We start from the raw sequence: 14,609 nt of genomic DNA, 5'->3' as shown, positions 1-14,609 counted from the left end.
AGTTTATTATTTCACACATACATATTCTTTCTTCATGTGCTAAATATTGTTCATGACAGCTGACTAATTAATGGATTTGCTATGCAAATGTTTTTCGCCCGGTTTGTTAATGCAAACGTTCGCGATCAGCGCCGCTAATTGCGCTTCCAACCTTCTCCCGGGGGGTTCCATGACGGACATAATAGCTCCTCCATCGATCACGCTTCAAGACAGAGGTGACCTCGGATTCTCCTGAGCAACATGCACGAACCGCCGAAAGGCGCTGTGTATGCGATCTACTATCCGGTGTTGGCCGCGGTTGGTGTCCCAGGTAACATATCACGCCGCTTACTGGCCTGGAGTTGAACAAGTTAGAAAGGTTGAACAAGTTAGGGCTTTATTCTTTGGAGCGCAGAAGGTTAAGGGGGGACTTGATAGAGGTCTTTAAAATGATGAGAGGGATAGACAGAGTTGACGTGGAAAAGCTTTTCCCACTGAGAGTAGGGAAGATTCAAACAAGGGGACATGACTTGAGAATTAAGGGACAGAAGTTTAGGGGTAACATGAGGGGGAACTTCTTTACTCAGAGAGTGGTAGCTGTGTGGAATGAGCTTCCAGTGAAGGTGGTGGAGGCAGGTTCGTTTTTATCATTTAAAAATAAATTGGATAGTTATATGGATGGGAAAGGAATGGGGGGTTATGGTCTGAGCGCAGGTATATGGGACTAGTGGAGAATATGTGTTCGGCACGGACTAGAAGGGTCGAGATGGCCTGTTTCCGTGCTGTAATTGTTATATTGTTATATGGTTATATGGTTATGTGAGTTACATGTTGCAGTCATCTCTCTGTATTGATCGTAACATCAATGTGCAGTTCTGGGCGCAGTTACTGAAAAGGACGCCGAGGATTTGTGGGGATGGGGTTGTGGATCTACTGTCCGCTGCAAGTAACGTTAGATAGACACATACATCTGGAGTAACTCAGCGGGACAGGCAGCATCTCGGGAGAGAAGGAATGGGTGGCGTTTCGTGTCGAGAACCTTCTTAAGACTAGTTATGGATAAGGGAAACGAGAGATATTGGCGATGATGTGGAGAGATAAAAAAACAACGAATGAAAGATATAAAAAACATGTTAGGGTGAGAAAGGAAACTGGCCATCGCTTGCTGTTCGTTGGGTGAAAACGAAAACTAAGCCCGACTTGGGGAGGAATAGAGAGAGAGAGGAAATGCCGGGTATATTTGAAGTTAGATACATCAAAATTCATACCGCTGGGACGTAAGCTGCCCGAGCGAAATATGAGATGCTGTTCCTCTGATATGCGTTGAGCATAAATCTGACAATGGAGGAAACCGTGGACAGAATGGTCTGTGTGGGAAGGAGAATTAAAGTGTTTAGCATCCGGGAGATCAGGTATATCTAGGCGGACTAAGCGAAGGTATTCAGCAAAACTATCGCCCAGTCTGTGTTTGGTCTCACTGATGTATAAGAGTCCATATCTTCAACACGGGTACAGTAGATACGGTTGGTGGAGGTTCAAGCCCAACTCTGCCTCATCTGAAAGGACTGTCGGCGTCAAACAATGCATTTTAGCATGTCCTTTTTATTATAAATGAATATGACTTGTGTCGAACTCCTTATGTGTATGTAGCGATTAATTTTATTTGTCTTCAGTTCAGTTTAATTTAGTTTAGTTTATTGTTATTGTCGTGTGTACCAACAAACAGTGGGAAGCTTTTTTCTTGTTTGATATCCAGTTAAAATAAAAATAATATACTTCAATACGTCCTCACTGCAAAGATAAAGTATAAATGGTTCAGCATTTCCTACAAAGACATAGCATTCAGGTCGTGTTAATTTGGCTTATTTTTGTCACGTAACGCCGCGTTACAGCTGAAAACATGTATTTGCATCAGTGCACACTAAATGTATAACCGTGTGTGTACAAACTCATGAGGGGAATAGATCGGGTATATAGAAACATAGAAACATAGAAATTAGGTGCAGGAGTAGGCCATTCGGCCCTTCGAGCCTGCACCGCCATTCAATATGATCATGGCTGATCATCCAACTCAGTATCCCGTACCTGCCTTCTCCCCATGCCCCCTGATCCCTTTAGCCACAAGGGCCACATCTAACTCCCTCTTAAATATAGCCAATGAACTATAGAATCTGCACAGAGGTTCTTGTCCAGATTAGAGGATTCGAGTTCCAGAGGACGTAGGTTTAAGGTGAGGGAAGAAGATTTACATAGAAACATAGAAACATAGGACATAGGTGCAGGAGGAGGCATTTCGGCCCTTCGAGCCAGCACCGCCATTCATTGTGATCATGGCTGATCGTCCCCTATCAATAACCCGTGCCTGCCTTCTCCCTATATCCCTTGACTCCACTGGCCCCTAAAGCTCTATCTAACTCTCTCTTAAATCCATCCAGCGACATGGCCTCCACTGCCCTCTGTGGCAGGGAATTCCATAGATTCACAACTCTCTGGGTGAAAAAGTGGGGGCATTTTTCTTTAACCGTTTCCAATTTGTATTCAGCCACAAACCCTCAACGGTTGTTCCAGTTGCCAGCGACTTATTTTCCCTCCCTTATTTAAAGGCAACCATGTAAACTGTTTGAAAAGTTTCACATTGTGTTCATCTTGTCACTTATTTCACAAACAAGTTAAACACCACGTTTAAAACGACGGCCTCGAAACAGTCACGATTTTAAAGAGGAACTGAAAGGGGGGTGTGGAGCGGGGAGCGGGGAGCGAGGGAAAGAGGTTGGGTGGATGTTCTGTAAGATTCATTAGAGTTTTAACCGATTGCTGCCTGGATTTGAGAATTTTACAAACGCGGCGAGGTTTGGACAAACCTCGATTGTTTCATATAAGGCGCCGCGTCTCTTAGAAATATGTGAATTCACGAGATGTATGCACCCTTTTTCCCAGCGTGGAAATGTCATCGACTAGATGGCATCTATTTTAAGTAAGGGGACCAAGATGCAATATAATGTGGACAAGGGTGAAGTTATGCACTTTGGTGGCAAGAACAGGAAGGCAGATCTTTGGCTGGTGCCAGATTAGGAAAAGTGGAGCTGCAACAAGTCATGGGTGTGTTTGTACATCAGTCACTGAAAGTAAGCATTCAGGTCAGCAGGCAATGCAGAAAGCTAATTGCATGTTGTCCTCCATTGCGAGATGATTTGAGTTTAGCAGCAGGGAGGTCCCACAGCAGTCGTACGGAGACCTGGTGAGTCTGGACCTGGAGTATTGTGTTCAATTTTGATCTCCTAATTTGAGGAAGGACATGTTTGCTATTGAGGGGGTGCAGCGAAGGTTCACCACGTTAATTCCAGGATGGCTCGACTGAGCCATGATGAAAGAATGTGTCGACAGGGTATATATTTATTGGCTTTTTGCATTTGAAGGATGAGAGGCGATCTAAAAGAAACATATACAATTCTTAAAGGATTGGACCGGCTAGATGCAGGAAAAATGTCCCCATGTTGGAGGATTCCAAAACCAGGGATCATAGTTTAAGAATAAGGTGTAGGCCATTTAGGGCTGAGATGAGAGAAAAAAACGTTCTCCCAAAGAGTTATGAATCTGTGCAATTCTCTGCCACAGAAGGCAGTGGAGGACAATTCACTGGATGTTTTCAAGAGAGAGTTAGAGCTAGAAACATAGAAACATAGAAATTTGGTGCAGGAGTAGGCCATTCGGCCCTTCGAGCCTGCACCGCCATTCAATATGATCATGGCTGATCATCCAACTCAGTATCCCGTACTTGCCTTCTCTCCATACCCTCTGATCCCCTTAGCCACAAGGGCCACATCTAACTCCCTCTTAAATATAGCCAATGAACTGGCCTCGACTACCCTGTGTGGCAGAGAGTTCCAGAGAGTCACCACTCTCTGTGTGAAAAAAGTTCTTCTCATCTCGGTTTTAAAGGATTCCCCCCTTATCCTTAAGCTGTGACCCCTTGTCCTGGACTTCCCCAACATCGGGAGCAATCTTCCTGCATCTAACCTGTCCAACCCCTTAAGAATTTTGTAAGTTTCTATAAGATCCCCTCTCAATCTCCTAAATTGTAGAGAGTATAAACCAAGTCTATCCAGTCTTTCTTCACAAGACAGTCCTGACATCCCAGGAATCAGTCTGGTGAACCTTCTCTGCACTCCCTCTATGGCAATAATGTCCTTCCTCAGATTTGGAGACCAAAACTGTACGCAATACTCCAGGTGTGGTCTCACCAAGACCCTGTACAACTGCAGTAGAACCTCCCTGCTCCTATACTCAAATCCTTTTGCTATGAAAGCTAACATACCATTCGCTTTCTTCACTGCCTGCTGCACCTGCATGCCTACTTTCAATGACTGGTGTACCATGACACCCAGGTCTCGCTGCATCTCCCCCTTTCACAATCGGCCACCATTTAGATAATAGTCTGCTTTCCTGTTTTTGCCACCAAAATGGATAACCTCACATTTATCCACATTATACTGCATCTGCCAAACATTTGCCCACTCACCCAGCCTATCCAAGTCACCTTGCAGTCTCCTAGCATCCTCCTCACAGCTAACACTGCCCCCCAGCTTAGTGTCATCCGCTCTTAGGGCCAACGGAATGAAGGGATGTGTGGAGAAAGCAAGAACGGGGTACTGATTTTAGATGATCAGCCATGATCATATTGAACGGCGATGCTGGCCGAATGGCAAACTCTGTCACATATATTCCATCCTTCTGTTGTTTTTTTCCCGCCCATACTGTAATATCATGTGTCCTTGTTGTATATCAACAGGGGATGGAGGGACATAGATCACAGGAGTTTGGTTTACTATGGAATCATGGATATGTGGGCAGAAAGGCGAGCTTCTGCCGATGGACACTAAATGCTGGAGTGTCTCACCGGGTCAGGCACCATGTCTGGAGAGACGTAACGTGATGTTTAGAGTCGGAAGCAATTTTTATTTTGGATGATAGAGGTGGCGGGGGAGGGGGAAGGGGCGGTGGAGGCGAGAAAAGGGCAAAAATATCAGGGCCGTCACCAGATGACCTCAGGAAGGGTCGAGCCCACAATGGACCATTGTTGGCTGGGGAAGCTATGCGAAGGAGTGGGATTCGAGGGTGCAAACAGTGGAACTAGTATGTCGACTAGTTCCAAGGTAGACACAAAATGCTGCAGTAACTCAGCGGGACAGGCAGCATGTCTGGAGAGAAGGAACGGATGACGTTTCGGGTCGAGACCCTTCTTCAGAACGACTAAGGTCTTTTAAACCTATCTGTGTTGGTAGCTTGATCTATGGTCAATGTCGGAGCAATTATGTTTCGGAATGTCTGAAGCCGTTAGTGATTACTTAAAATTGGAAAATTACATTTTCATTCGCCATGGATTCTCTAAATTCAAGTAACCCATGGATTCTCTCTCCCCCCACCTCACCCAAAGCGTCCTTCCACTTCCACTCTTCTCATCGTTGTATCCCTTCCCTACTATCTCTTCCCAGCCCCTTAGCCACAACCATGGATCCCAATTATGGAATCAACACCCTTCCTTGATCATCCTCTCTGCTTGCAGGTGTCATTGTTCTGGCCATTTCCTCTCTCCAGACTTCCCTTCGGGAACAATCTTCCCTCTAGCCTTTCCAACCCCTTAAGAATTTTGTAAGTTTCTATAAGATCCCCTCTCAATCTTCTAAATTCTAGGGTAAACCAAGAATAGTCCATAAGACGCGAATCCCCTCTATCCTGCACTCCCTCTATGGCAATAATGACCATAGTGACCACAGCGCTATGTATCCATCTTCGGTGTAAACCAACATCCGCAGTTAAGTTTCTACGGATGAAATCGACCCATGTGGGATCTGAGGTGCTGTTCCACCAGTTTACGCGTGGTGTTACTGTAACAGTTGTTAACGATTGTACATTTGCCAACAGTTAACATTATAGCCATGGTGATCCTGTCGCGGGGGAGGTGCGGTCTATCCAAGTGTATCACTCTCTACCTGGTTGCCATGGCGGCGTCGGATTTGATGGTTCTCATCACCGCCGTCATTCTACAACGCATCGTCGGCATCTACTTTCCCGGGAGTTACCTGTCGCTCACCTGGGCCTGCCGCTTCAAGTCCCCAATCGCTTATGCATGCAGAGACTCCTCCGTCTGGCTCACCGTCGCCTTCACCTTCGATCGTTTTGTGGCCATTTGTTGTCGCAACTTTCAACGCAAGTACTGCACCAAAGAGACGGCAGCGCCCGTCGTCGCCGCCATTGTAGTTTTGAGCTTTTTTAAGAATTTCTCCTTTTTTTTCCTTTTCGAACCGCTGTACATCGCAGACAACCTCGCTTGGTATTGCCGATTAATCCCAAGCTTTTATACCTCGCCGTGGTGGCGAGCTTACTCATACTTTAATCACATCACCACACCCCTAGTACCGTTCGCGCTTATATTGTTGCTGAATGTTCTGACCGTCAAACACATCGTCGCCGCCGGCAGAGTCCGGAAGTCATTGCGGGATAACTCTCTCCCCGGGAAAGGTCCTGACCCCGAGATGGAGAACCGCAAGAAGTCGATCGTTTTACTATTCAGCATTTCGGGCAACGTCATCTTGCTGTGGATGACGTACATCATTCACTATTTGTACTCTCGAATGACTGAAACTTATAAGTACTCCGGATACAATGACCCGGTGTTTATTCTTGCCGAAGCGGGCAATATGCTTCTGCTTCTCAGTTGCTGCACCAACACATTTATTTATACAGTGACCCAGAGTAAATTCAGAGATCAGCTGAAGACAATGTTAACTTACCCGTTCACCCAGTTTGCTAAATTAACTTAGTTAAGTTGCGTTTAGTTGAGTTCGGTTGAATTGGGTTGGGTTGAGTTGATTTGGGTTGAGTTGAGTTGGGTTGAGTTGAGTTGGGTTGAGTCGAGTTGAGTGGGTTGAGTAGGGTTGAAGAGGGCTTGAGTTGATTTGAGGAGTTGAGTTGGTTTGAGTTGGGTTGAGTTGGGTTGAGTAGGATTGAAGAGGGCTTGAGTTGAGTTGTGGGGTTGAGTTGGGTTGGGTTGAGTTGGGTTGAGTTGGGTTGGGTTGAGTTGGGTTGAAGAGGGCTTGAGTTGAGTTGAGGAGTTGAGTTGGGTTGGGTTGAGTCGAGTTGAGTTGGGATGGGTTGAGTTGGGTTGAGTTGAGTCGAGTTGAGTTGGGTTGAGTTGGGTTAAAGAGGGCTTGAGTTGAGTTGAGGGGTTGAGTTGGGGTGGTTGAGTTGGGTTGAGTTGGGTTGAGTTGAGTTGAGTTGAGTTGAGTTGAGTTGGGTTGAGTAGGGTTGAAGAGGGCTTGAGTTGAGTTGAGGAGTTGGGTTGGGTTGGGTTGAGTTGGGTTGAAGAGGGCTTGAGTTGAGTTGAGGGGTTGAATTGGGTTGGGTTGAGTAGGGTTGAATAGGGCTTGAGTTGAGTTGAGGGGTTGAGTTGGGTTGGGTTGAGTTGGGTTGAGTTGAGTTGGGTTGAGTTGGGTTGAAGAGGGCTTGAGTTGAGTTGAGGGGTTGAGTTGGGTTGGGTTGAGTAGGGTTGAAGAGGGGTTGAGTTTTGAGGGGTTGAGTTGGGTTGGGTTGAGTAGGGTTGAAGAGGGGTTGAGTTGAGTTGAGGGGTTGAGTTGGGTTGGGTTGAGTTAGGTTGAGTTGAATTGGGCTGAGTCGAGTTGGGTTGAAGAGGGCTTAAGTTGAGTTGGTTTAAGTTGGGTTGGGTTGAGTCGAGTTGCGTTGAGTTCAGTTGAGTTGAGTTGAGGGGTTGAGTTCAGTTCAGTTCCGTTCAGTTAAGTTTAGCTTAGATTAATTGACTTGCTTTATTTTACTCCAGTTTGAATTCGTCTAGTTAAGTTTGTTCACTTTGCTTTATTTTACTTCAGTTTGGTTTCGTTCAGTTTCGTCTAGTTAAGTTATTGCCACGTGTACCGAGGTACAACAAAAAGCTTTTTGTTTCTTGCTATCCAGTCAGCGGAAATACTATACATGATTTACAGCATAACGGGAATAACGGTACAGACTGATTCACGACTGTTCGAAGCTCAAAGCAAGGAACTGATTGTTGACTTTAGAAGAGGAAGGCGGAGGATCCACCAACTTGTCTCCGTCAACAGGTCGGTGGTGAAGAAAGTCAACGCTTTCAAGGTTTTATTTGCACTATATCGTTTTTTTAATGTATTTAATTTTTGATTTGTGTATTACGTTGTCGATGGTCCACTATGTTTGGAAACCCTTTGCGCTCTGCAAAGGTTAATACAAATCATTGTTCTGTTTTAATACATGTGGAAAATAAAGCACCGTTGCCTCGAGACGTATGATTATTGCGCGCAGTTCAGGTTGCCCCTTTACAGGAAGGATGTGGAGACTGGAGAGGATACTGAGGAGGTTTACCAGAAGGCGCTAGAACTAGGGGGTATTAGTTACAGGGGGAGGCTGGGCAGACTTGGATAGTTTTATCTGGTACGTTGCAGAGTGCCCAGAGAGAAGTCATAGAGAGGACGTAGTTACATAGGAGAAAAATTGTAGTCCAGCCAAACATTGATGAATGAAATGAGCAGAGGTAGAGAATAATAAATAAATGAAAGATAGACGCTGGGTTGTGTTGGTTTGGCATGGGTTGGGTTGGGTTTCATTGAGTTGGGTTGCGTTGGGTTGAGTTGGGTTAGATTGAATTGGGTTGGGTTGGATTGGATTGCATTGGGTTGGGTTGGGTTGGGTTTGGGTTGGGTTGGGTTGGGTTGGGTTGAGTTTTGTTCGGTTGGGTTGGGTTGGGGGTGGGTTGGGATGGGTTGGGTTGGGTTGGGATGGGTTGGGTTGGGTTGGGTTGGGTGGGTTGGTTGGGTTGGGATGGGTTGGGTTGGGTGGGGTGGTTGGGTTGGGTTGGGTTGGGTTGGGTTGGGTTTGGGTTGGGTTGGGTTGGGTTGGGTTGGGTTGGGTTGGGTGGGGTTGGGTTGGGTTGGGTTGGGTTGGGTGGGGGTTTGGGTTGAGTTGGGTTGGGTTGGGTTGGGTTGGGTTGGTTTGGGTTGGGTTGGGTTGGGATGGGTTGGGGGTTGGGTTGAGTTGGGTTGAGTTGAGTTGGGTTGAGGTGCGTTGAGTTGAGCTTAGTTGGGTTGGGTTGGGTTGAGTTGGCATGAGTTCAGGTCGGTTTATTTTAGTTTAGTTCAAAACAGTTTGGTTTCGTTCAATGCAATTCAGAACAGTTTAGATTAGTTTTGGGGGACGAATGGCGCCCTCTCCTCCCCGGCTCCAGGAGATGAGGTGACCCCACCTCCCCTCCGCCCTCCACGCAAGTAGCACCGCCAGGCCTCATCGCCCCACCCCACCACCACCCCTCACCTTCTGCACTGCCGCTACCGCTACTTCGGTAAGAGGTTTAAGCACGTAAGTTCATATGTCAAAGGAGCATTGTTGGGCAATTCGGCCCACCGACTCTACTCTGACACATTCAATCTTGTCTGACCTATCTTTGCCTCTCAACCCCATTCTCTTGCTTTCTCTTCCCTGGTTAACAAAAGTTAAACAAACTACAACTAAATGTAAAGACATGTGGACAGAAACATGGAAAGGAAAGGATGAATAAAATCATGTAAATGGGACAGAATTAGGCCATTCGGTCCAACAAATCTAATCCGCTGATCTATCTTTCCCACTTTCTCCTGCCGTCTTCCCGGAAACGTTGACACCCAGAGTAATCAGGAACCTGTCAACCTCCGCTTTACATTACCCAAGGGAGGATATGGGCGAAACAGGGGGCAACTGATTAGCAAGGACTGGTCATTATTCGTGCACCACTGCTTGGGTCTGGGTGTGTCCAGCCTATGTTAGACTTTCCAAAATGCTACACTTCATATTTCTCTGCATTACGTTCCATTAACCAATCCTCAGCCCACCTGCCCGACCGATCAAGATCCTGCTGCAATTGTGACGACCATGTTCACTATCTACAATACCACCCACTTTAGTGTCATCTGCCATCGTGCTAATATTGCCATGTCCCTTCTCATCCAACCTTCTCAAACAACCTTCCACCATCACCCTCTGATTCCTTCCATGAAGCCAATTTTCTATCCATTCAGCAATCTCTCCTTGGATACCATGTGATTTAAGGATGTGATTCCATGTGATTTAAGGATTTTTTGAGGATGTGACAAGTAAAATGGATGAAGTGGTGCCAGTGGATGTAGTGCATCTAGGTTTTCAGAAAGCCTTTGAAAAGGTCCCGCACGGGAGGATGGTGACTAAAATTAGAGCACATGGTATTAGGGGTAGGGTGTTGGCATGGATAGAAAATTGGTTGGCAGACCGTAAGCAAAGAGAAGGAGTGAACGGGTCCTTTTCAGAATGGCAGGCAGTGGCAAGTGGAGTGCCGCAAGGCTCGGTGTTGGGGCCGCAACTGTTTACCATGTATATTAATGATTTGGAAGAGGGAATTAGGAGCAACACTAGCAAGTTTGCGGATGACACAAAGCTGGGTGGCAGTGTGAACTGTGAGGAGGGTGTTAGGAGGTTGCAGGGTGACCTGGACAGGTTGAGTGAGTGGGCAGATGCGTGGCAGGTGCAGTATAATATAGATAAATGTGAGGTTATCCACTTTGGTGGCAAAAACAAGGGGGCAGATTATTATCTCAGTGGGGTTAGGTTAGGTAAGGGGGAGGTGCAGCGAGACCTGGGCGTCCTTGTACACCAGTCACTGAAAGTTGGATTACAGGTACAGCAGGCAGTGAAGAAAGCGAATGGAATGTTGGCCTTCATAACAAGAGGATTTCAGTATAGGAGTAAAGAGGATCTTCTGCAGTTGTATAGGGCTCGGTGAGACCACATCTGGAGTATTGTGTACAGTTTTGGTCTCCTAATTTGAGGAAGGACATCCTTGTGATTGAAGCAGTGCAGCGTAGGTTCACGAGATTGATCCCTGGGATGGCGGGACTGTCATATGAGGAAAGATTGAAAAGACTAGGCTTGTATTCACTGGAGTTTAGAATGATGAGGGGGGGATCTTACAGAAGCATATAAAATTATAAAAGGACTGGACAAGCTAGATGCAGGAAAAATGTTCCCAATGTTGGGCGAGTCCCGAACCAGGGGCCACAGTCTTAGAATAAAAGGGAGGTCATTTAAGACTGAGGAGAGAACAAACTTTTTCACCCAGAGAGTTGTGAATTTATGGAAATCTCTGCCACAGGAGGCCAAGTCACTGGATGGATTTAAGAGAGAGTTAGATAGAGCTCCGGGGGGCTAGTGGAATCAAGGGATATGGGGAGAAGGCAGGCACAGGTTGTTTATAGGGGATGATCGGCCATGATCACAATGAATGGCGGTGCTGGCTCGAAGGGCCGAATGGCCTCCTCCTGCACCTATTTACTATGTTTCTATGTAACCCGGTCGTGCAGCAGTAGAGTTGCTGCCTCACAGCACCAAAGACACAGGTTCGATCCTGACTACAGGTGCTGCCTGTAGGGATGTTGCACGTTCCCCCACTGACCTGCATGGGTTTCCCTAGTGTGTGCAGGATGGTGGTGGGCGCAGACTTGGTGGGCCGCAGGGCATGTTTCCGCGCGGTATCTCTAAATAAGTAAAACTGCCTGAACTAGAATTTCCAATCCTTTAAAGCCCCAAACGATCCCCAAAGGGGGTCACTACCCCCCCAGTTTAAGAATCACTGCCTTAATGCCATCTGCGAGAGATATCTCATGGCTCCCTTCTGATTTCCTCCCTTTCCCCCAAAACTGCTCCTGGGTTACACCTGATCCCAGCAACTTATACCTGCCCTATGCCTTCTTCTTACTCTTGACCAGAGCCTCAATTTCCCTCTTCAACCAAGCTACCTTCAGCCCACCTGCCTCCTTTATGTGGATAAATGTGAGGTTATCCATTTTGGTGGCAAAAACGGGAAAGTAGACTAATATCTAAATGGTGGCCGATTGGGAAAGGGGGAGATACAGCGAGACCTGGGTGTCATGGTACACCAGTCATTGAAGGTAGGCATGCAGGTGCAGCAGGCAGTAAATAAAGTGAATGGTATGTTAGCTTTCATTGCAAAAGGATTTGAGTATAGGAGCAGGGAGGTTCTACTGCAGTTGTATAGGGTCTTGGTGAGACCACACCTGGAGTATTGCGTACAGTTTTGGTCTCCAAATCTGAGGAAGGACATTATTGCCATAGAGGGAGTGCAGAGACGGTTCACCAGACTGATTCCTGGGATGTCAGGACTGTCTTATGAAGAAAGACTGGATAGACTTGGTTTATACTCGCTAGAATTTAGGAGATTGAGAGAGGGATCTTATAGAAACTTACAAAATTCTTAAGGGGTTGGACAGGCTAGATGCAGGAAGATTGTTCCCGATTTTGGGGAAGTCCAGGACAAGGGGTCACAGCGTAAGGATAAGGGGGAAATCCTTTAAAACCGAGATGAGAAGAACTTTTTTTCACACAGAAAGTGGTGAATTTCTGTAACTCTCTGCCACAGAGGGTAGTTGAGGCCAGTTCATTGGCTATATTTAAGAGGGAGTTAGATGTGGCCCTTGTGGCTAAGGGGATCAGGGGGTATGGAGAGAAGGCAGGTACGGGATACTGAGTTGGATGATCAGCCATGATCATATTGAATGGAGGTGCAGGCTCGAAGGGCCGAATGGCCTACTCCTGCACCTAATTTCTATGTTTCTATGTTTCTCCTTCACTCTTGACAGGGACGAGCCTCTCCTGGACTCTTGTCAGGGAGGTGGGAATAGCGTAGTTGTGGTCGAAGATTAACGCAAAATGCTGAAGAAACTGCGGGACAGGCAGCATCTCTGGAGAGAATGAATGGGTCGTGGATGGGGTTTCTGAATTGCGGCCGACACTCCCACCCAGTGGTCTGCCCCTGTAATTACAGGCGTTCCCAATATGTGGCCGACACTCCCACCCAGTGGTCTGCCCCTGTAATTACAGGCGTTCCCAATGTGTGGCCGACACTCCCACCCAGTGGTCTGCCCCTGTAATTACAGGCGTTCCCAATGTGTGGCCGACACTCCCACCCAGTGGTGCGCCTCTGTAATGACAGGTCGCCCCGTATTTTCCTCTAAACCTTTCCTTTCCATGTACCTGTCCAAATGTCTATAAAATGTTATAGTAATTGGAAAGAAATTGATACTTAAATTTTGGAAAAATACAACCACACCAACTGTTAAAATGTGGATTAGGAATATGATGGACATAGCACGCCTTGAAGAAAGGAGACTCCGACTAATAGATAAATATGACCAATTCTTAAGGAGTTGGTCTCCTTTCATCGACTTTTTGGAATCATGTGATGCAGCGGTGCCGTAAGGATTGCTGATTTCAGTTCATGACGCGGATAGAGCTACATCTCCGAATACAGATTTGAAAAATTCTCTTTTAAGGGGCCTTCTCTTCTATTTCTACTTTCCACTTTCTCTCTTCCTTTTTTTATTTTTTATATATATACACACTTCACGTTTTTCTACTCTCTACCATCTATTTTTTCACTTTTTCCCCTTTCTATTGTTTTCTTTTTCTTGTTCTGCTTACTTCCTTCTTATAACATAAAACTAGAGGTTGTACATAGAATGGATTACGGTATTACATGGTTGGCACCTAAAATTAGGTGCCACTGTACTGTTTTGTGCTGTATTAACTTCTAATAAAATAAAAAAAATAAAAAAAATGTTATTAAAAAAAACAAAGCCCGCAGCCACTCCCTTCTTAATGACTTGTGATATAAACTGCAGCTTAACAGGCCTGTAAACACACTGCTACTAGATAATATGATCAACAAAATATTTAATATCTCCAAAATCAATGAATACGTTTATTGGCCAAGTTTTCACATAGAAGAAATTCGCCTTGGTGCTACAACCAAAACCAAAACCAATTTTAATGCAAAACAAAGATCGATATCCCTCGTCCAACCAACACAGTTTGTAGTCCGTAGTTTAATTAATGTTTTTAAAGTTCAATAGCCTGTTGATTTTTGGGGACGTGCAGGAGGTGCTTGGGGACCTGGAACGACTGCTTGCTTCCTTGAATGGAGTCGAGGGGCGGAGGTCAAGCGACACGTGTAGCATCTCTTGCGGTTACAAGGGAAAGTGCCCGGGAAGGGGGTGCTGTGAAGAGAAGAATTGCCTTCCCATTCCTGTGTGTGACTCCCTGTGCTTGACTAGACCCTGAATTGAAATGGAATGTATTGGATTGTCGGCCCTGCACTGACTGTGCATTAGTTGAAATGGATTGGGTTGAATTGTTGGTTCTGCACTGTGCTTAGTCCAAAGGCCCCGCTCACTCCGGAAGTCCAGCTCACTTCGGAAGTCCCGCTCAGTGGAGAGGCAATGCTTAGCCATGACAGTAGATTCAAGAGTTTTATTGGAATACTAGACCAAGTGCAGACCCCTTGGGTCTGCTCCCCCACTGGTGTGATCCCCCAACCCAATATTCCACCATGCACCCGTCTCCTCCAATGGAACTGAAGCCATTCTCAAAAGTAAGATTCCAGCACTGCCCTGCCTCCCTCAGCAGTGGATTAAAAAAAAAAATCCAATGGCACCTCCCCTGCCTGCTGCAGCAGTGAAAAGTTCAGTGTGTTCCTGTCTTGCAACTTTGTTTCAAAGTGTGTTGGAAGCTGACATGTAAATGGA

The 14,609-nt window shown here is 46.2% G+C and overlaps 1 protein-coding gene across 1 annotated transcript; it reads left to right on the top strand.

Moving 5' to 3' along the window:
- Positions 1-240: 240 nt before the first annotated feature.
- On the top strand, positions 241-6,800 carry LOC129693523 (probable G-protein coupled receptor 139). Its single transcript, XM_055630331.1, has 2 exons — positions 241-310; positions 5,902-6,800. Exons 1-2 carry the CDS (start codon positions 241-243, stop codon positions 6,798-6,800), a joined length of 969 nt encoding a protein of 322 aa, XP_055486306.1.
- The last annotated feature ends 7,809 nt before the right edge of the window (positions 6,801-14,609 follow it).

Source organism: Leucoraja erinacea, unplaced genomic scaffold (assembly GCF_028641065.1).
Source record: "Leucoraja erinacea ecotype New England unplaced genomic scaffold, Leri_hhj_1 Leri_326S, whole genome shotgun sequence".
NCBI lineage: Eukaryota > Metazoa > Chordata > Chondrichthyes > Rajiformes > Rajidae > Leucoraja > Leucoraja erinaceus.
This window is presented reverse-complemented; position numbering and strand designations above follow the sequence as displayed.